This window comes from Symsagittifera roscoffensis, chromosome 4 (assembly GCF_963678635.1).
Source record: "Symsagittifera roscoffensis chromosome 4, txSymRosc1.1, whole genome shotgun sequence".
NCBI classification, from domain to species: Eukaryota; Metazoa; Xenacoelomorpha; order Acoela; family Convolutidae; genus Symsagittifera; species Symsagittifera roscoffensis.
The window spans coordinates 51,057,670-51,080,324 of NC_087065.1; the positions used below are offsets into that span (position 1 = coordinate 51,057,670).

Below are 22,655 nucleotides of genomic sequence, written 5' to 3' on the forward strand. Positions count from 1 at the left end.
AAATGCGGTTTATAGGGAGTCGTCGGAAGGTATGTGAAATGAATTGGATAAAGTAGTGGGAGAAGTTGAAAACGGTATTTGTTGTGAAGAGGTTAGAAAATCATAGAGGCACAAGTAGGCGAGCAAGCAACTGAACACAGAGGGCTCAGAAAAAGGTTGATGCAAGGGTCAGAAAGAGATTGGAAAAGATCCACTTTTTTGTCAGTGTAAAACACTAGTAATTTGTGGTTGATATATAATTTGAGCACTTCGATTCCAATTTTCATCATAACTGTTAGTAGAGTGTGTTCCTAATGAGAGATTTGTCCTTAACTTTTCAGGTGTAAATAATTGTAATTATTTAGGCTTGCGTAAACTTTGCATTATAATGGTGTCGCAGGTGTGTATGTTGTGTTTTGTGTTTAGTCAATTGAGCTTGGTTTTCTGCGTAAATGTTTTTTTTTGCACTCACCGATTTTTTGCGTCCAACAAAACGTTTTCGATAATGGTTTAAAAAATTCCAAAGATGCTTGCGACAAATATTCGAGCTCAAATTGCTTTTCTGTTATCTTTTGTTTGAATTGCTCAAGTGTTAAATACTCTGTTAAAAAGAGAGAATAAAAATTCCAAAAAATAAAAATAGTATATGAAATATTCAACCTTTCTAGATTGTAAAAAGGCTACCCCAGAAAGACTTAAAGTTCGTCTTTTAAGCGTAATAAACTAAAATGTTGATTTTAGTAATATCTTGAGATCTTTTTTTTTCTCCGTTGAGGTATATATAATCCTCAATTTCTAAACAAAATCCCCTGTAGTCTTGTGAGTAGATGTCCGAGAGGCATGCCGTTTCAGCTGGCTAGTTTTCTTGACATTTGTCCAACTGAATAACGTTGGATTATATTCATTTTTGAGGATATTCTAGAAAATGTTGTTTTCGACTGTGATGTTAGCTGTCCGATTTTGAATATATTTCATTTGTTTGCGAATCAATGTTTAATTTTCGTGCTATTTTCGTGCTACGGGTGAAAACTTCTTAATTGATATCCTTAATGTGGGTTATGGTGCAAAAAATTTGTAATTATCTTCTTCGGGGTTAAATTACAGTTGCTGTATAAGTTTATCTAAATTGTGTTCTAGTCGATCGTCACAGATATGGCTGGGAGAGTCGTCAAGGAACCAGAAAAGGGTGAGAGAGTTGGGGTAGCGTCAAAGTACAACAAAATGTAATTTGATGGGAGGGTAATAACAGGGGTTTGGCAAGTGATAGGAGGAAAGGGTGGTGCAGAAGAATTAGTGGTTGGATCGGGTTCGGAGTTCAAAAAGTCATCTGTGGTCTCTACTCCGAAAGTTCCTTGAAAACTACAGAGGTTAAATGCGGTTTATAGGGAGTCGTCGGAAGGTATGTGAAATGAATTGGATAAAGTAGTGGGAGAAGTTGAAAACGGTATTTGTTGTGAAGAGGTTAGAAAATCATAGAGGCACAAGTAGGCGAGCAAGCAACTGAACACAGAGGGCTCAGAAAAAGGTTGATGCAAGGGTCAGAAAGAGATTGGAAAAGATCCACTTTTTTGTCAGTGTAAAACACTAGTAATTTGTGGTTGATATATAATTTGAGCACTTCGATTCCAATTTTCATCATAACTGTTAGTAGAGTGTGTTCCTAATGAGAGATTTGTCCTTAACTTTTCAAGTGTAAATAATTGTAATTATTTAGGCTTGCGTAAACTTTGCATTATAATGGTGTCGCAGGTGTGTATGTTGTGTTTTGTGTTTAGTCAATTGAGCTTGGTTTTGTGCGTAAATGTTTTTTTTGCACTCACCGATTTTTTGCGTCCAACAAAACGTTTTCGATAATGGTTTAAAAAATTCCAAAGATGCTTGCGACAAATATTCGAGCTCAAATTGCTTTTCTGTTATCTTTTGTTTGAATTGCTCAAGTGTTAAATACTCTGTTAAAAAGAGGGAAAAAAAATTCCAAAAAATAAAAATAGTATATGAAATATTCAACCTTTCTAGATTGTAAAAAGGCTACCCCAGAAAGACTTAAAGTTCGTCTTTTAAGCGTAATAAACTAAAATGTTGATTTTAGTAATATCTTGAGATCTTTTTTTTTCTCCGTTGAGGTATATATAATCCTCAATTTCTAAACAAAATCCCCTGTAGTCTTGTGAGTAGATGTCCGAGAGGCATGCCGTTTCAGCTGGGTAGTTTGCTTGACATTTGTCCAACTGAATAACGTTGGATTATATTCATTTTTGAGGATATTCTAGAAAATGTTGTTTTCGACTGTGATGTTAGCTGTCCGATTATGAATATATTTCATTTGTTTGCGAATCAATGTTTAATTTTTGTGCTATTGTCGTGCTACGGGTGAAAACTTCTTAATTGATATCCCTAATGTGGGTTATGGTGCAAAAAATTTGTAATTATCTTCTTCGGGGTTAAATTACAGTACATTTTCTGACCAACATGGAACGGCAGTCTCCTAAAAGTATGTTCCTCGGGTAAAGGTGTCTACGAAGTGAACTATTGATTTTTTATAAAAAATTGTTATGCGTTGATAAGTTCGTTTATCTGCAAAAAGTATCAAGGTGATGCTTTTTTAGTGCATGGGTATTAAGAAAGAATGTTTCTTTCGTAATCTAAAATTTAAATCGATTTCCGGAAACAAAATATTCTGTATAAAGTTTTTTTACGACTGGTAACGCTAGTGACTGAAGTATTTGTGTTCGTTCTAATTGACATAAGTGATGGAGTGTTTCGAAATCGGAAAGTGACGTTTCTTGAAAATTTCTGCTAATTGTAAATTCAAGTAAAATGTCGGAAGTTTTTCTTTCACCTATGTTTTCAGTATCTTTTTTATTGAAGCGTGTACACATGATTGTTCACCATCACGGTTTTATTGGTTGCTTTTTTCAGTATACTCTATATTTTCTTCACTAATAAAATCGTTTATTCATAACTGCTCACCTGGTTTTATAGATAGACAAGTATGTAAAAATTTCAAAAAAAAGTTACTTTTTATGCTTTTTCAAGGTGTAGTTTGATAATTTTTTCACAGTATCCTAGTAGTCCTAAGGGATGTGTAATTGTTTGGGTTTAATGTTTGTATAGATGTACTTCGATCTTGTCTGTAATTTTATTTCCTGCGTTTTTTATCGATGATATTAGTACTCTATTTTTGTATAATTTCATGTTTTATTTGTAAATTTATATCTAATATATTCTCTGTCGCTAGATATTTCTGAAAAAATTGAACCTTATCAAGTGTTTTTGTTTGTGTAAGTGAATTATATCTGTGAAAGACTTCTATAAAAGGTTTACAAATTTAAATTGTGCTTGTTGGTTTTGATTGAAGTCTGATTTTCCGTAACTTTGTAATTTTGTGCCCTTCGCTGCTGCAAATTTAATTGTGTTGTTTTAAAATGAGACAAATGGATTTATTAGTTAAGTTTCCCTCATATGTTTATCAGTATTATGTTTGATTTTGCGCCTGAGTCAATTTAAAATTTTTTTACATAGATCTGGAAGTTAAAAAAATTATTAATGTTTTCTTTTGGTTTTTCTTATAGAAGTGGTAGAACCCAATTAGTTTCTCGCAGTTGATCTTTTGAGTAATTTTGCAATGTGCGTTGATTTCCTTTAGTATTCAAAATTTTGTGTCAGTTAGTATTTATTTTGTTAGACGTGGTCGTACATGGAATATATGTTTTCTCGACTATCTGAAATTTTTCGAGATTTCGGCGTTTTTGTCTGGTTGATAATTGTCTCAATGGTTAACTTGAATGGTTAACTCAAATTTTAATCATAAATGTATTTCCTGTATTTCTATTGTCATCTAAGTTATTGCAATTCATGTGATTTAATTGTAGATTTTTGTTTCGTTTTTATCAATCCCTGAGTGATCAAAATTGTTTTGTTTTAGGTTATTTTGTCTTTCATATTTGGGGGTTGTGGTACTTCTGGGATTTTTTATTGTCGATTTGAAATTAATGAATTGTTCTTTCGGTGTGCAAAAATTGCGCGATATTATACTATTTTTTAAATCAAAGTTTTTTAGATTTTTTTCTTGGTCTATGATTATCATTCATGCCATCACAAGTTTTATTTGCATGATTTCTATAGCGGTGGTTTGATTTGAGGCTGTTACGATTTTATGATTAAATTCCTGAGCGGTCCTTTGAGTAGTTACTACTAAGATTTTTTGAGTAAGATCGATTCCTAGTGTAGTTAGAAAAGTTATTTCTTTTTGAGTTTGATGTAGAATATTTATTCTTGTTTTGACTTTTTTGGCTATTCAAAAGGCTACAATAAATTTGTGTTTTGCGACATGAGTTTGGTCTGTTTAACGATCTTCTTCCAAGTTTACTATTATAGGGCGATGGTAATTTATACTAGTTAAAATTTGATGGTTGTGGTTTTTGGTTTTCTTGAACTGTTTCTACTTTGAAAATTCTGATTTGGTAAGTTTTGATAAAAAAGTAAGTTTGATTCTTTTTTTGATGTTCTATTTAACTTGTCCTGTTATGTTTGTCGACATTTGGCAATACTGTGCCCTTATCGTCTTCAATAATTGAACAAATTTTTGAAAAAAAAATGTTTCTTTCAAACTTGGGTTTAAGTCGTATATATTATGTAATTGTGTAATCATTCTGCAAATTCGTCTTCAGTAATTTGTATGTTATTTTTTATATGTTGTGATTGTTTGAATATTTGATACGTGCTGTAATCATATATTTAAAAAATTATATTCAGTTTTATTGTGTTATCTGCTCTTTCCAACTTGTCTTTAAGTTTATTTATGTTTAATTGTCTTCAAGTTAGCAAAATTTTCTTATTTGCGCGTGCTTAGAAGTGGCCGAAGAAACTCAAGCGACTGAAATGGCTGTTAATTGATATTCGGGATATGAAAAGTCTTGAGTTGTTTTTTCCATTAACTTTCGTGATTAATTTCTAACAGCGTGATTTCTAGATGTTGAAAGAAATTGTGTGGGATGATCATTGATCGAGTTTTTTTCGATTTTTCGTGAAGTGGCAAAGAATATACATTTGGCGTATGGGATCGTAATTGCGGAGAGTGCTATGCAGGTTAGTAGTTTTTTTGCAATGGGTCAAATTTAAAAAACAGGAATTTTAAAAAAACCTTTAAGTATGCGGATTGTATGATAGTGAATGTTGTTTAAAGTCCTTTTGAATGAAACTGTTTTAAGTGTGGGTGTAGTTTAAATTTGTTTTGGGCATTGATTCATGTAGAAAGCTGACATATTTTTCTTTGGATGTTAAGAAATTGAACGTTAAATGAAACTAAATTGTGGGATGACTTCGGGGCCAGTGATGTTATGAGAGTCTTTCAGATATCTGTTAACGTTGTGATCGTAATAAGCGTTGGGAGTTTTGTAATAGGACGAAATGAGTAAGATTGCCAAGATGAGTGGTGCAAGTTAATTGAATGATAATGGTGGCCTGTAAACTCTTGTCGTCAGGTTTTCTTCTGGGGTTTTTACTGGGGTTATTGGGATTATAACAGCAAAAATGAGAATGTATGGATGAGGGTTTATTCGTTAACATAGAGGTCACGTTGGGTATGGTTCTCTTTCTTACAAAAAATATATAGTGGGAAAAAATGTATAGAATCGAAAAGTTTCATGCCTGTTAGTATGCTCCGGATGAATGCTGTGACTTAGTCTTGAGGCAGATGTAAGGCTTTGTAAGTATCTAGGGACAATTAAGTAATTTCTCATTTTATAAAGGTTGCATGCTGCTCTGTTCGGAGTTTCAGTGCCAGAAAATTCATTTGATGGAAATGCAGAATGAGTTAATCTGTGAACTAATTGTGGTGAAGTAGTATTGTGAGTTTTCTCCTGTTGTTGTATAAGTTTATCTAAATTGTGTTCTAGTCGATCGTCATAGATAGGGCTGGGAGAGTCGTCAAGGAGCCAGAAAAGGGTGAGAGGGTTGGGGTAGCGTCAAGGTACAACGAAATGTAATTGAATGGGAGGTTAATAACAGGGACTTGGAAAGTGATAGGTTGGAAGGGTGGTGCAGAAAAATTAGAGGCGGGACCGGGTGAGGAGTCTAAAAAGTCGTCTGTCGTTTCTACATCAGAGGTTTCTAAAAATCTATGGAGATTAAATGCGGTTTATAGGGAGCCGTCAGAAGGCAAGTGAGATGAATTGGACAAAGTAGTGGGAGAAGTTGAAAATGGTATTTGTTGTAGAGAGCGTCGAAGGTCTTGTTAGAGGCACAAGAATGTGAGCATTTGAACACAGAGGGCTCAGAAAATTATGGACCGAAGGGTCAGAAAAAGATTGAAAAGATCCGTTTTTTGATCGTACATAACATTTGTATTTTGTGGTTGATACATAATTTGTTAGCGGAGTGTGTTTCTAAAGAGAGATGTGTCCTTCAGTTTTCAGGACACTTCTGAAAAAAACATTTGTAAGTACTTAGGTTTGCGTAAACTTTGCACTGTAATGGTGCCATCGGTGTGTATATTGTGTTTTGTGTTTAGTCATATGAATTTGGTTTTGTGCTTAAATCTTTATTTTCTGTATTCACTGATTTGTGCGTCCAATAAATTTTTTGATAGTTTTAAAAAACTCCAAAGAAGCTCGAAAATAATAATCGAGCTCAAGTTGCTTCCCTGTTAACTTCTGTATGAGTTGCTCAGGTGTTAAACACTTCGTTTAAAACTGAGAACAAAAATCCTGAAAATTAAACATTACATTTAAGATATTTAACCTTTCTAGATTGTAAAAAGGCTATCCTAGAAAGACTGGAGGTCCTAAATTTTTCTAAAAGAATCCCCTGTATCTTGTGAGTAGTTGTCTGAGACGCCTGCTGTTTCAGCTTCCTAGTTTTCTCAATATTTGATCAACTGATTGACGTTGAATTGTATGCATTTTTGTGAGATTTCTAGAAATTACTGTTTTCGAATATGATGTTGGCTGTCTGAGTATATTTCAACTGATTGTAAATCAATGTTTCTTTTTCGTGCTATTGCGCACATGCTTTTGGGTGAAAACTTCTTAAGTGATATCCTCAATGTGGATTATGGTGTTAATAATTTCTATTTACCTTCTTTGGCATTAGGTTACACAAAACTGTGGCTCTATTCCGACTCACATGGAATGGCAGTCTCCCAAAAGGGTGTCCGTCGTGTGAGGGTGTCTACGAAGTGATCTGTATGTTTATTTTAAAAATTGGTATGCGTTGATACCATCGTTCATATGCAAAAAAACATAAGGGGGATGCTTTTTTGCATGGCGAATACCAAAGAATGTTTCCTTCGTAATCAAAAGTTTGACGGAGTTCCGGAAACAATATATCCTTTATAAAGTTTTTGTTCCACTGCTAACGCTATTGACTGAACTGTTTGTGTTCATTCTATTTCACATAAGTGTTGAACTGTTTGGAAAGAAGTTATCCTGATTCTGCGCCTGAGTCAGTTAAAAAAACTTTTTCTAACGATTTGGATGTTGAAAAAGTTAACATTATTTTCGGGATTTTTTCGAAAAGAAGTATTAGAATCCACATAGTTTCTCGCAGTTGATTTTTTGAGCCTTTTTGCAAATTGTGTTGATCTCTTTGAGTTTTTTAAGTCTCGTGTAAGTTAGTAGTTATTTTTTTAGATGTGGTCGGAGATGAAGCATATGTTTTATCGAGTATTTATTTTTTTTCGAGGTTTTTTGGGACTCCTAACTGGTGATGATTTTGTTAATGATTAGCTTGAATAGAGGGTGCCTTTTTTTTATCAGAAGTGCGTTTCCCGTTTTGCTACCCTCATCTGAATTATTGCAATTATTGTGATTTAGTTGTAGCTTTGTTGTTTCGTTTTTATTGATCCTTGAGGGACCCTAACTGTTTTGTGTTTGGTTATTTTGTCTTTCATGTTTTAAGGTGTTGCTTTTGTGATTTTTGTAGGGTCGATTTGAGTTTTATGAATTGTTCTTTCGGTGTGCAGAAAATTCGAGATACTTACTTTTATCTCTAAAAATAATAAATTTTTCCGTGGTCTATGTTTATCTTTGCGGCCATGACAGTATTATTTGCATGATTTCTATAGCGATGATTCGAATGAAGTATGTTACGCTTGTGTGATTAAATTCCTGAACGATCGTTTAAGTAGTTTCTGTGAAGATTATTTGAGTAAGGTTGATTCCCAGTGTAGTCAGAATAATTACTTCTTTTTGAGTTTCATGTAGAGTAATTATTCTTATTTGGACTTTAGTGGCTATTCCAACGGCTATAATTAGTTTAAATTTTGCAATATGAGTTTCGTCTTTTTTAAAGATAATCTTCTAAAGTTTTTAATATATGGCGATGGTGATTCATAATAGTTAGAACTTGATGGTAATTGTTTTTGGTTTTCCTGAATTTTTTCTGGATATCCTTAACGTGGGAACTATCTCTAGATATCCTTAATCTGAGTTATGGTTTTAATAATATGTTTTTTTCCTGTATATGGTGTTAACAAATTGTGACTTTATTCCGACTGACATGGAACGGCATGTTTGTCGTGTGAGAGAGTTTACAATGTGAACTATATTTTTATTTTAAAAATTGGTATGCGTTGATACCATCGTTCATTTGGAAAAAAAAACATAAAGGTGATGCTTTTAGTGCATGGGTAAAACCAAAGAATGTTCTTTCGTAATCAAAAAATTTGATCGAGTTTCGGAAACAAGATATCCTCTATAAAGTTTTTGTTTTACTGCCAACTCCAGTGACTGAAATATTTGTGTTCGTTCTATTTCACATAAGAGTTGAAATGTTTGGAAAAAAGGTTTCCTGATTCTGCACCTGAGTCAGTTTAAAAAATTTTTTTAAGGATTTGGTTTTTGAAAAAAATTAACATTATTTCTTGGACTTTCTAAAAGAAGTAGTAGAACCCAAGTAGTTTCTCGCAGTTGATTTTTGAGCCTTTTTGCAAATTTCGTTGATCTCGTTGAGTATTTAAAGTTTCGTGAAGGTAGTAGTAATTTTGTTGGATATGTTTGGACATGGAGTATGTGTTTTATCGAGTATTAATTTTTTTTCGGGATTTTTGGCACTTCTACCTGGTTGATGATTTTTATTAATGATTAGCTTGCATAGAGGGTGCCTATTTTAATCATGAGTGTGTTTCCCGTATTGCTGTCGTCATCTGATTTATTGCAGTTAATGTGACTTAATTGTAGCTTTGTTGTTTCATTTTTTATTGATACTTGAGGGATCGAAAGTGTTTTATAGTTGATTATTTTGTCTTTCATGTTTTAAGTTGTTGCTTTTGTGATTTTTTTACTGTCGATTTGAATTTTATCTTTTAATCTTTTGGTATGCAGAAATTTCGAGATAATTATTTTTATCTCTAAAATTAATAGGTTTTTTACGTCGTCTATGATTATCATTGCTGCCATAACAAGTATTATTTGCATGATTTCAATAGTGGTGATTTGAATAAAGTCTGTTACGCTTGTATGATAAGCTTCGTGAACGGTCGTTTGGGTAGTTTCTGTTAATATTATTTGAGTAGGATCGATCTGTAATTAGAATAATTACTTCTATTTGAGTTTGATATAGAGTAATTATTCTTATTTGGACTTTTGTGGCTATTCGAACGGCTATAATTAGTTTGTGTTTTGCAATGTGTGTTTCGTTTTTTAAAAGATATTCTTCCAATGTTATTTTTATATGGCGATGCTGATTTATAGTAGTTAGATTTTGATGGGATCGGTTTTGGGTTTTCCTGAAATTTTTGGGATATCCTCAACGTGGGAACTAACACTAGATTTCCTTAATCTGGGTTATGGTGTTAATAATTTATATTTGTTTTCTTGTATATGGTGTTAACAAAATGTGGCTGTATTGCGACTCACATGAAACGGCAGTCTCCAAAAAGTGTGTTCGTCGTGTAAGGGCGTCTACGAAGTGAACTGTGTTTTTATTGAATAAAAAAATGGTATGCGTTGATACCATCATTATTCTGCAAAAAAAACAAATAGGTGATGCTTTTAGTGCATGGGTAGTACCAAAGAATGTTCCCTTTGTAATAAAAAATTTGATTGAGTTCCGGAAAAAAAAGATATCTGTACAAATTTTTTTTTACTGCCAACGCTTGTGACTGAATTATTTCTGTTCCTTCTATTTCACATAACTGTTGAACTGTTCGGAAAGAAAATATCCTGATTCTGCGCCTGAGCCAATTAAAAAATATATTTTTTTAAGATTTGGATGTTGAAAAATATAAATATTATTTCTTGGATTTTCTAAAACAAGTGGTAGAAGCCAAATAGTTTCTCGGAATAGATCTTTTGACCAATTTTGCAGTGTGTGTTGACCTTCTGAGTATTTAAAGTTTCGTGTAAGTGATTACTAATTTTTTAGATGTGGTCGGGCTTGGAATAAATGTTTTATCGAAAATTTATTTCTTTTCGAGATTTTTGTCGTTTTTTTCTGGTTGATAATTTTGTGTGTTTCATTAGTGTGTTTCCCGTTAGTGTGTTTCCGGAATTGCTATCGTCATCTAAATTATTGCAATTATTGTGATTTAATTGTAGCTTTGTTGCTTAGTTTTCATCAACCCCTGAGGGATCAAAATTGTTTTGTGTTTGGTTATTTTGTCTTTCATGTTTTGGGATGTTACTTTTGTGAATTTTGTATGATCGATTTGAGTTATTTGAATGGTTGTTTCGGTGTGAAGAAGTTTTGAGCTTTTCTACTATTTTTTATCTAAAATTAATAGTTTTTTTCACCGGTCAATGATTATCATTGCTGCCATAACAAGGGTTATTTGCAAGATTTCTAAAGCGTTAATTTAAACAAAGTCTGTTACAATTATAGTATTAAATTCCCGAAACATCTATTGAGTAGTTACTGTTAGGACTATTTAAGTAAGATCAATTCCTAGTGTTGTTAGAAAAATTACTTCTTTTTGAGTTTAATATAGGGTATTTATTCTTGTTTTGTTTTTTGAACGGCTATTAGAACGGCTATAATTAGTTTGTGTTTTGCAATGTTAGTTTCGTCTTTTTAAAGATAATCTTGCAATGTTAGTTCCGTTTTTTTTTTAAATGGCGATGGTGATTAATAATAGTTTGAATTTGATTGTAGTGGTTTTGGGGTTTTTTTGAACTATTTCTACTTTGAATAATCTGATTTGACAAGTTTTGTTCTTTTTTCATATTTTGGTAATAAGATATGTTTGATTCTTTATTTTGATGGTCGGTTTATTTTGTCTTGTTGTTTTACCGACATTTGACATTTGGCAATGCTGTGCCCGTATCGTCTTCAACATATAAATCAGTTTTTGAAAGAAAGTTTTTCGTTCGGGTTTTTGTCGTATAAATTATGTAATTGTGAAACTTTTTTTGCAAATTCGACTTCAGTAATTTGTATATTGTTTTTATATGATGTGATTGTTTGAATATTTGCTACATACTGTAACCATAAATTTTTCAAATTTTTTTAGTTTCATTGTGATATATGCTTTTTCCAAGTTGTATTTAAGTTTTATAAAATCGAAATCAGGTTCTTGATTTGATAAAGACGTGATGGTTTTTTTTATTCGTTTTTTTTTGAATGGTTGTGTTATCTCCAACGTCTTTGTGTTTTTGTGCTTGTGTGTGTTCAGAGCGTTTAATTTTCGTTTGAATTTTTTTATTGTCACAGCTAGTTGCTCAATTTGTTTGCCGGTATTCTGCGTATTTAATTACAGAAAACTCTTTGATGTTGTTTGTTTTTCTCGGAATCATCGAACATTTACCAATGTTCGGGTGTAACTTATTTACATTGTAGAATGTAGAATGTGGAAATTTGTTTTACTGAATATTTAGTTTCTCATTGTTAAAGGTTTTGTTTGTCTACATATGGTTCAATAAAGTCTGGTTGTTCCGTGTTGGTGCAGTTTGCTAGTTTTTACAAAAGTGACTTTCATCTTTTGAAGTGGTTTCTGTTTTCTTTTTTTTATTCACATCTTGTTTTTCGATAAAAAATGAATAACATTCAAAATGAGCCATTTGGATGTTCTTTTGGGATTGTTGAAAATGATTTGATTGATGTAGCTGCGTATTTTAAATTGATGGTGTTGTATTTGTGGGGTATGTTGATAAAATACTTTGTTTTGTTATTACTGGCATTGTTGTAGCAACTTCTTCATTTTTTTACGTGATGGGGTTTGAAAATATGTTGATATAGCGTTGTTGCTCCGCTTGAACTATTTGTTGCATGATCAAATGTTGAGTTCAGACTAATTTTTTCTGTTCTGTTTCGAAAAACTTCGTTACAATTAAATGGTGTTTCATCTGTTGTTAATGAGATGATTCTTAAATAATCTCCAGGAATTGATATTTTTTAATGGCAGAACATGCGATTTCAATTGGTACATCAAATAACATATCGTGGTAACCTTTAGGGTTTCAAAAATACTCTGATTAACCTGCTAAATTAATTTCAACGCCATTTGAACAAACTTGAAAATAAGTGTAACTCTTTTCATACGTTTTTATGTCGTTTTGTGTTTGCTGGTAATGTGACAAATTTTTCGTTGTTGGATTGAATCTATCATGGAGACATAAGTATAATCAAGTGAAAAAGTCATTTGCAAATACTGAGTTTGCTCATTGTGAGTTTTCATGCTGTATGTTTTGGTTTACTCCATAAAAACTTGCGAAAAACTTATATCTCTTTTTCATCGGTTTGTACGTTATTTGATGAAGTACTATTATTTGGACTTCGTTGTAAAAATTTAAAAGAAAAAATTCCATTTTGTGAGGTTATTTTGCATAGGTTGGGTCAGTAGTGATCAAGTATTTGTCTTTTGATCTTTTCTTCTGGAAATTAATTTTTGCATGGACTATCGATTTTGTGAAGAAAATTTGTTTTGAGATTCTGACAAAATGTACTTGTCCTCGTGGTGGATCATTATCTAGGTGTATGGCAATTGGCAGGATAGAGTCATCCTAAAAACATTCGTCGTGTTTTTGAATCGTTTTTTATCAAGTGTTTTTACTGTTAATGTATATTAATGTCTTATGGGCTGATTCCAGTTTTATGTTCGAACTGATTTATCTCTGTATGTTTTTTATTCTTTCTTGATTTTTAATGATGACGGTGAAGTCAATAGAATTAGGAAAGTGTCTGTCGTCTGAATATTTTGTCTGATGAAATGTTAATGGATTTCTGAGTTGTTGTAATTTAGGTATTGTTCATTTGATTCTGAAACTGCAATTGTTTTAGAAGTTGCTTTCACTTTTAATCAAAACTTTTCTGTTTTGAACGTTTTCTTGTTCTTAAAATAACCAGTTGTTTGTGTATGTGATGTTTTTACAAAATAACATCGAAATATTTTAGTTTGATCATATGGGATATTTTTTATTTGTTTGTTTGCTGTATTTGGCATTGACGTAAGTGTTAGGTTGAATAATTGATGCAAAACCCAATGGTTAAATGCTCATTTTTCTTAAAGTGTTAGTCCTTACTTAGTCCTTAAATGTTTTGTAATTGTTATCCTAAATCCTCTGGTCGTATATTTATTGTGGCAACACGGGTTGGGGAGAGATTAGATCGAGTAATTTGAATGACCTGTATTGTTCTCAAACGTGTGGAGTTCTCTGTATTTATGCAGTCTTGATCTTACTTAAATGGTGAACAATATCAGATCGACGATTGGAGAATCTACAACGCTTCATATCTGGTTAGAAGACAAGTAGATCTTTAGATACTATTATGGAACTTACTTAACCTAATAATTGTTTTAAGCATTAAAGGGTTGGATTCTGTTTGAAAGTTTCAAATTCAATAGATTCAAGGAAAATAGGGTTTGAAAAGAAAATAGTTTATGAAAATTAAATTAAATATCTTAAATAATTTCTTGTTGATCTTCTTACTTAAATGTTTTTAGGGATTTTAAAGGTGAAGGTGCAAGGGGATGCCTTGATTATCTTACAAATTAGATTAAGTTAGTTTTTGAAGTATAAAACTCAATAAAGTTAAAAGTTTTTTTTGTTATTCAATAGTTCTCTAATGTATGTTTTGGATATAGGACAAGTTGACAAAAAGTCAAAAATTTCTGGTGTTCAATATCAAAAAAATTTAAGACTATTTGTACTTCTGTTTTTTAGTTTGTTTTTTGCTTAACGTATACTGTGAAACAAACAATTTTTCAGAAAATTTTACTTCAGACTCAAAGTTTTGAGGTAAACGAGTTTCAATAGACGTTTTGATGGTTGTAAAAATTTTAGTTGATTGAGATATTGGTATACTTATGGCCCAATTTATGTTTTCACATTTACGGCTCAATTCGATGCAGTTCACCATAATAAAATTGGATTTCACTGCGCAAATAAATTATTGGCCACTACTGTCGTTTCTGCTTTATTTTCTTGTTGCGATGCAATTTTACTTTTTTCGTTTTGTGATGGAGGTTCATTATAATATTGGCTTGGCTTGATTAGACATACTGCTACGGGGAAAAATATAATTTTTGTTTTTTTTTGTTTGGTTGAAAATCGCAAAAACTAAGTTGGTTGTGGGTCTACTCGAGACTTGTTGGTCGCACATGATGACATTAGGTCCAAGGTGGCCTTCTCAAAGGCTAATTTTGGATAGGCCACACCATATGTTTCTCATGCTATCTGTTTTTGGCCGGATAGGTTCGTGCAACTCAATAGTCTAATACCTGTCCTAATCTTACTTTCAAATCTTACGTTTCCTAGTCTCGATATTTCTAGTGATATACTAGTTTTATCGCAAAATTAGAGGGAAAAAGAAATTAAACGATTTCAATCTTTCTTCATTAACTATCTGAACCACTAAGGTTTCAGGTTTACAAATCAAAAATGGGTTTCATCTATAGATCATGATTGGTTGGCATTAAATTTTTCTATTTTTAAGAAACAAATTTTATATATTTTTTTAAAGTAAATGTAAAAGAGTTAGTTTCAAACTGAATCAAGTACAAACTTTGATTGTTTAATAACAATTTGAAAGTATCAGAAATTCAGATTTCTTCGAGTTAGTGTAGCGTGAATAGATAAAGAGGAGGGTCTTCTTTTCTACGCAAAAACTTTGTTCTTTTCAATAAATTATTAGTTACTTGGTGTTTTTCACGAATTTAAGATGGTAGAAACTGTGGTTGGCTAATAGGCTGCAAGTTTGATTTTTTGATGTGAAAACTGAAAATGTCTTTCAATAGACAGGCGTTCTTTTTGTTTTTATTTTTGATCTGTTTTTTTTGCAATGATAGCTCTAAAATCTAAAGATAGCTCTATAAACTTTTATTTATTAAATCTTATTAAATTTTTTAATTCTACCAAATTGTGTTTCACTATTTCCAATTTCCAAAACAGTAATAAGACTTTCTAATCAGGCAAAAAAAATAACATTACGAGGCCAAATTGTGCATTTTGTGCAATTTAAGCGGGTTTCGCAATAGGCCAAATTCAGATTTGACGCGGAACCCGCAACTTTGGTACTTTTCGTTGATCTTCTTCGCAGTTTGGGATTCCACGAACAATTATCTAAGACACTGTACTTTTCAAAATTGCTTCAAAATGGGCAATTTTGCGGTATCCGCAACCGTAATTGCGAATCCAGAACAGTTTGTGGAATCCACAAACAAATAAAAAGACATTGGAATAGTTAAATTGAGTTGTTGCGGATTCAGCAACAGAAAGCGAAATCCGCAAATTGTAAGTGGAATCCGCATTTTGTTTGCGGATACCGTGTGTAGTATAGCGTTTGAAATTTCATCTTGTATTTACCAGATGGTCACCAGAAAAATCAATCTCAAGTACTACATTGATCAACTACCAGTCGAAATAACAAACATTTGGTCTCAATTCCTGCCGACCCAACTTCAATCTCAAATTCTGTCAAATTTGACCTGAACTTCAATCTCAACTCACAAGAAATCGGAACCGATTAGATCATCAGCATTTGGTGTTGATGGATTCCCAAAAACCGACCAGAATTTGAGATTTAAGGAATCCCAAATACTGACTTAGTTCGGCGATATGCTGTGCATTGTGTTTCCAAACACTCTCAAGCCAATGACTACAAATAATGAATTTATTCGGTGTTTCCAAAATACTAAAAGGTGACATCCACCTGTTTGAATAACAAATGTTTTGAGATTCGTTTGTAGAGTCCGCTTACAATGGTTAGGTCCTTGCCTTTAAATTCCGCATTGCTATAGATAAAATTTTCAGCACTAGCTTTGAATTGTTTATATGCAATTCACTAAAAAACAAACTTCTGAATCCTCTTACAGTTTGCGGAATCCGCTTACATTTGCGGATTCCATTTATATTTTGTGGAATCCACTCACAGTTGCGGAATCCAGAACAGCTAGCTATATTCGCTTGCTGCGGAATCCGCGGTACAACTAATGTGCCGACAAAATTTATGTTACAGGTTTTCAACTTCAAAATGGGTAAAATTTAGCCTCATTGTCGAATAAACAAGCATGAACTTTTCGAAATGCAGATTCAGTTTAAATTAGCGAAGTGTTTAAAAATTAAAAGAAGGTACGTTTTTTACGGCAAGCAGTTTATTACTTTTAGCAAATCGGTAATTAAATAATATGTTTTAAATGCGTAAGATTTTACTGGTTTATCGGATGTAAGTTTGATACTTTGATTTAAGCAATCGCAAATATTCTGTAGATAGTTAGGCGTTTGTTTGCGTTTTTATTTTTGCTTTTTGTACAATGATAGTTGTCTCAGGGTACTTGTTTTTCTTAACAATGAAAATGGGGAGAATTTTGTCCTCGGCTTTTTTGCTGCTCTGCAAAATCAGCTTCCACAATTTATAATCAGAATGGGAGTCTGGCGTATCATATTCAAACCTTTCAAGCCTTTATTTGGTCGGCAAACAATTTTAAAAAAGTTTTTCAGTGTCGAGAAAAACTGGTTTGAAACGCACAAAAAACAGAAATCACAATTTTGAAAGAAAAGGAAAAGATTGGTCTTTTTTAGTTTTTTATATTAATTTGGTCGGCACTTTCAGTGCTATCTGCATAAGAACCGTCGACTTTTTTAATATTGCTCATGCTAACTTGGTTAGATCAGATACGGCCAAAGGTAACGTCATTGGACTAGCTAATGACACAATTTACATCAAACTGCAAGATTATTTTTAATGATTATTTTTAATAGTTTGAAAGCAGCATGATTGATATTCTGTTTTTGGACAACAGTGACACAACGCGGCATTGTGATGTGGCCACTAATGAGCATGCTGCTCAACTCTTACCACTGCGCGTCTTCATGTCTTTTGATGCTCTTCTAATTTTGGACAACTATCTAACATACCTCGCTCTTCAGTCAATTTTTTTCTCAGCGAATATAATATCGAACTTAACTCAACTATTATTCAAAAAGTAAGCACTCATCAATGGTTTCTAAGAGAGTAGCTCTCTGTACGGCTTCAGTGCTGTTACTGGTTCTCAGTTTTGTCTGCTCCTGTTTCGCCCACTCAAATTATGGGTTTGAAGAGGGCAGTGAGCACGGGGGACTGTGGAAGCGTTGTCACCGCACTCATGACGTCACCGGATGCAGCAATCACGGTAACTTATCTCATCTCAACTTTTATATCCTGTAATCCAAAGTTTTTTCTAAGAAAACAGGTTCCGGTTTTCAGTTTCCAATCCCTTTAGAATGACTAGCAACTTGTACAGCCACAGTTTCTATTTGAAGTCAAAAGACTAGTAGTACCATACTTAAGGCTGCAAGAATTGACAGCAGCTCCACAAATAGCGAAGAAGATTCAAACCTCACTTGATTTTGTAGCATTGATTGACTTTTCCGTTTTTTTTTCTACAATATACTGAAAGAAGAAGGGGGAGGTTTTTGAGTCAAATATATAATGACATATACATTGAGGCTTAAACGCAATGCAGAGGTTATTGAAAAAAGGCTAATAAAGTTTAAAGAAATTTCGGATTCTGGTCATTTTTTGACTTCCTGAAATAAAGTTTGTTTCATATTCTATTTTTTTTTAAATTTCTCTCAGTATTGAGAAAAACTGTTCCGAATTTTCTTGTTTTCCAGTTACTTTAACTGTAATTGCCGATATTTAACGAAATTTTTCTTAACTCAATGTTCCTCTCAAGAAACAAAAATTAATATGAACTTTAAACAAAAAATTGTAAGAGAAGTTTTCTCGTTTTTTTTTTCAGTTTTTGTTCCGACTTTCGATACGAAAGTAACAGAATATTTGTGCTCGGGGTGGGTTTTTTTTCTTCAGAAAAATTTCGACATTTAACTAGCCCATTTTGACGGAATTTTTTTATATCATTCAAAAGGTATTGTTGTCCTGAGCTTAAATTTGAAAAGATATTTTACCTGTGATCATTTTTCGTAAAGTTATGAGGGTTTAAAGGTTGCCATTTTTGCCATTTTGACCAATTTGGGACAATTAACGCGCGATATAATTCAAGCTATTAACGCGTAAACGAAATCTATCCTTTTGTACTTTATATGGCGTGTGGGGGGATGATTCTCATAAAAAATTTCAAATAAAAAAAATTTCAATTTATTTTATTTCATTTAATTTTTTTAAAGTTATTACTGCTCCATAAACCTTAAAATTCAGTCGGAACATTCAGGGCTTCGCCCTGATCCGAGCAGTTTTGTCTAACTTTGGAGCCCTTCATGTCTAATAATATTTCCTTTCTAAGCACAATCCCTGGTCGTGAAGCCTCGTGTCGTCGAAAGTTTGATCTTATTACTCCTCTGTTCTTCTTTTCCCTAGCATTCAACAAAATAACACAGCGACGCCTCAATTTTGATCGTAGTATTGAAATCAATTTTTCATAGAAAAGTTCTTTTATTGATTGGTTATATCCTCATGGTTCCGACTCATTTCCGGTCGGTTCAAAAGTCTCGTTCTGTTGAAGTCTTCCACCATAGTTTGTTATTTCCTTGCTCTTATACGATTCTCGACTGTTGCTTCTCCTATTTTGACGTCTGGCGTAGGATTATGTAGAGTCTCTCTTGAGTGTGCCATCAACTGATAGCTGAAACAATATCTTCGACCCACTTTTCCTTTTCCTTTTCTTCTACTTGCCACGAATGGGATTATTCTCATGCGCGAAGGACCAAATGAGCGAAAAAAACTCGTGAGCAAAAGACCAAAAATAAAATTACCCGAAAGTCAAATTTTAAAAAGAATTAAGTGAAGCCATATTTTGCTTCTTTCATAATGAAACCCTTGAAATATAAAATTTGTTCCATTTCAAGCGGTCAGTGACAATTTGAAAATTTTGCAAATTTCTGCCGTCTTTATATTGGGCGAATATCAAAATTCAGTCCCTGGCAATGTTTACTTTCTTTCCAAATTTTAGATTACTGAAATCTGATTAGCTAATTTTTATGTTCGCGCATTCGGTCTTTTGCTTATGAGAGATTCCGCCGCAACGAAATACTTGCCTCTTCCTCTTTGATTCATGCTTCTATCGCCTAATTGAATCTCGTGTTCTGTTATCATGCAAATATAAAGTTATGCCTGTTTATTTGTCTCCTTGAAACTTCAACATGGTAGGTTACGTGTGACTATCCGTGTTCATTCCTTCTGCATAACTTTTTATATTTATTTTGTAGCTTCGTCTAAATTCTAATCCGCCAGTAAACCCACGCTATAAACTCAGGCAATTTTTTCGCATCTTTTCCACTGTCTATAAGTCTGAGCCAATTCCAGAAAAAGGCTTTGCGTAAATTAAATCTTCTATCGTGCACATCAGCCCGTTTTCTGAGTGTGTTTTGTTTCGATTCATGTTTATTACAATCTCATTTAGTTCTGGGTTCGTATTTCCTCTCTTGATAACATGTTGCGCTTCCAACCTTGGTGGCACATGCTATTTGAGTGCTTGTGACGCAGGTTTTCTGTTACATTCTTGACTAATATAAGCTCATTTTCCATCTGTGATCAATTTCAAAGTTCCATAATTTTATAAGCGGAACATTCGTATCCTTTTTTTTCCATTACTTTGCTTCTTTTTAATGGTCGTCGACTTGACTCTAATTTAGTTTCGTTTTCTCCTAACCTTTAATTTAGCCGCATTATTTTCATTTTCATAATTTTTTTCGTGTTTTTTACACTTAAGCGTAAAAAACACGAAAAAATATGAAATTGGAGACAAAGTTTTAGGAGAATAACAATGTTTTAAGAAGTGTAAAATTGCATTGTATTCGCTACTGCTTTTGTGTATACTCGAAGCAAGTTTATCTCGTTGCGGTTGAGCAGTCTACTGATTTCTGGTTATTGTTCCGACTTTCGATACGAAAGTAACGGAATATTTGTGCTCGGTGTGGGTTTTTTTGTTCAGACAATTTTCGACTTTTTAACTAGCCATTTTTGACAGAACTTTTTACATCATTCAAAAGATATTGTTGCCCTGAGCTTAAATTTGAAAAGATATTTCACCTGTGATCATTTTTTTGTTAAGTTATGAGGGTTTAAAGATTGCCATTTTGGCCATTTTGATCAATTTGGGACAATTAACGCGCGTTATAATTCGCGCTATTAACGCTTAAGCGGATATTTAATCCGTCTTAAAAATCGTTCCAAATTGGTTGAAAGAAGCTCATTTGCCATAATTGATTTGTTACAGGGAACGAAATCTATCCTTTTGTATTTTATATGGCGTGTGGGGTGATTTTCATTTTATTTGGCGTGTGGGGTGATTTTCATTTTATTTTATTTCATTTTTTATGTTATTACTGTTCCATAAACCTTAAAAGGTAGTCGGAACATTCAGGGCTTCGCCCTGACACGAGCAGTCTTGTCTTAGTTTATTGTAGTGCATTGTTCACATAATTTGTTTAGTATGGCAAAAATCGATATACATCATTTTAAACAGTCGTGGCTGTTTTAACAATGAATAAGGGCACTACGACGAAACCTTTTTCTAGCAATGTAATGCCCCAGGAACAACAATTTTAATACAGAAGGAAAAAACTCCAAACAAAATTTGTAAATGTCAAAAAGAATCGTAGCATTAAGGCTTCTTTATCTTTCAAGAAATTGTTTTTAAGCGTCTTAAGTATAGATCGCGTTGAGCAACTTGCATTTACAAACATTTATCAGGCAGTTACTCATTAATTTCCAGAAAAATTTACACTTTAAGGAGCAAAATACGCAAAGATGTTTTCTAGTTTCAGTGCATACTACTGGCAGATTCAGAATCAAAATCAAGTAATTTACAAACAGCTTATCCAAGATATTGTAAAACCACCTCTTTGAAATATATACCAGGATCTTCTCCACTTTTGGTGGTGGGAACAAAAAAGTTGATTGTAATGAATTTGTCTGACAAAATAAAGACTGTTAGTGGTTTAGATTCGAGGATGCTGCGTGGCGCCAGGGCCTTCATTGTGCTGGACCATCTCGTGTTTCTCTTCCTGATTATCTTCCTCATCATATTCGTCTTCAAACAATTCGCCGTCCTCGCAATAATTGTCTCAGCATTCTCTCTTCTCCACGGTAACTTTTTTATATTTGTTGTTTTCGTGTGTCTGTTTTCGACTAACTTTTATTCACGAACGGGATTAAAGGATTGCGACAATATATTTAGGAAGACCTAAGCTTAGTTTTGACTCTCAGTTGTTGTCTTTAGTAATATTTATCGCAATTGGCTGTTCCGTTATGACGGCCGAATTCAGAAGCCAGAGTTTGAACATCAGTTGGGGCGTCGGTTTGTCATGGCTGTCTTGGGTGCTCACGATTCCGGTGTTCGCTATCAATTCTGCCCTGACCGTAATAGCATTGCGCAACCACAGAGAGAAAAGGAAGCAAAAGAAAGTCAATAAAGACAGAAAAAGTTCCAGAACAGCTTATAAGAATTCGAGAAATCCTAAACGAGTTCCCGATTCGAAAAGCACAACCAGTCTTTCCGAGATATCTGCAGAATCTAAAGAGTCGACCGTTGTCACTGAGACGGCAGAAGTTTCCGAGATCGAAACAGTTCCGTTTGATGACGATGACAAGCCCTGTTATTCCGGATCATTGGCTCAAAAACTAGGAATGATGCGAAAAACAAGCGTAATTGAACATGGCGAGGTAAATGGAACGTATTCAGATGATGAATGACACATTCTTTGTCACAAATTTGTTGATTTAGTTTTTAGTGTCTTTAAAATTTATAATTGCGATCGCTGATCTTATGCTAACTTAAGATAGAGAGACATGTCTGGAAGTGGTTCTTTTTTCCATTAACTTCAGAGCTCAAAAATTTGACAGACTTCCTCAAAAGACACTCAGAGCACATTAAAGCAGATAGAGCAATGATGTACATGATGTATTAACGGGGGATTGATGGAATTTTGTAGGTAGGGCCCTTATGGGATTCTAAACCCTAATATGGAAGATTGACCTCGGTGTGACCTTTAAAAGACTTCTGGGCGTTAAGGGTTAAAAATGCATAGAAAGCCCTGGGTTAACACCGGATAGTGGCATATTCCGCAATCCCCAACCCTTGGGAATGGTAATCCGTTACCTTACTTATAATTGGGAGGGAACTTACCTATTGTTAAATGAAGCAGAAGTTGAAAGGGAGATACGCTTTTAGATTACGACATCGAATTAGTGGAACACTATTTAAAGTGGACTGAGAAAACATTGAGTTCAATTTAAGTCGGCGAATGAGCTATTAGGACAAAATCCAATCAGAATAAAAAAAGAAGTAGTCCCAGAGAAAA

The 22,655-nt window shown here is 33.3% G+C and overlaps 1 protein-coding gene across 1 annotated transcript; it reads left to right on the forward strand.

Annotated features, from left to right (window-relative positions):
- Positions 1 to 17,189: 17,189 nt before the first annotated feature.
- On the forward strand, positions 17,190 to 22,116 carry LOC134844423 (uncharacterized). Its single transcript, XM_063861093.1, has 3 exons — positions 17,190 to 17,524; positions 21,298 to 21,441; positions 21,575 to 22,116. Exons 1-3 carry the CDS (start codon positions 17,353 to 17,355, stop codon positions 22,045 to 22,047), a joined length of 789 nt encoding a protein of 262 aa, XP_063717163.1. The 5' UTR covers positions 17,190 to 17,352; the 3' UTR covers positions 22,048 to 22,116.
- The last annotated feature ends 539 nt before the right edge of the window (positions 22,117 to 22,655 follow it).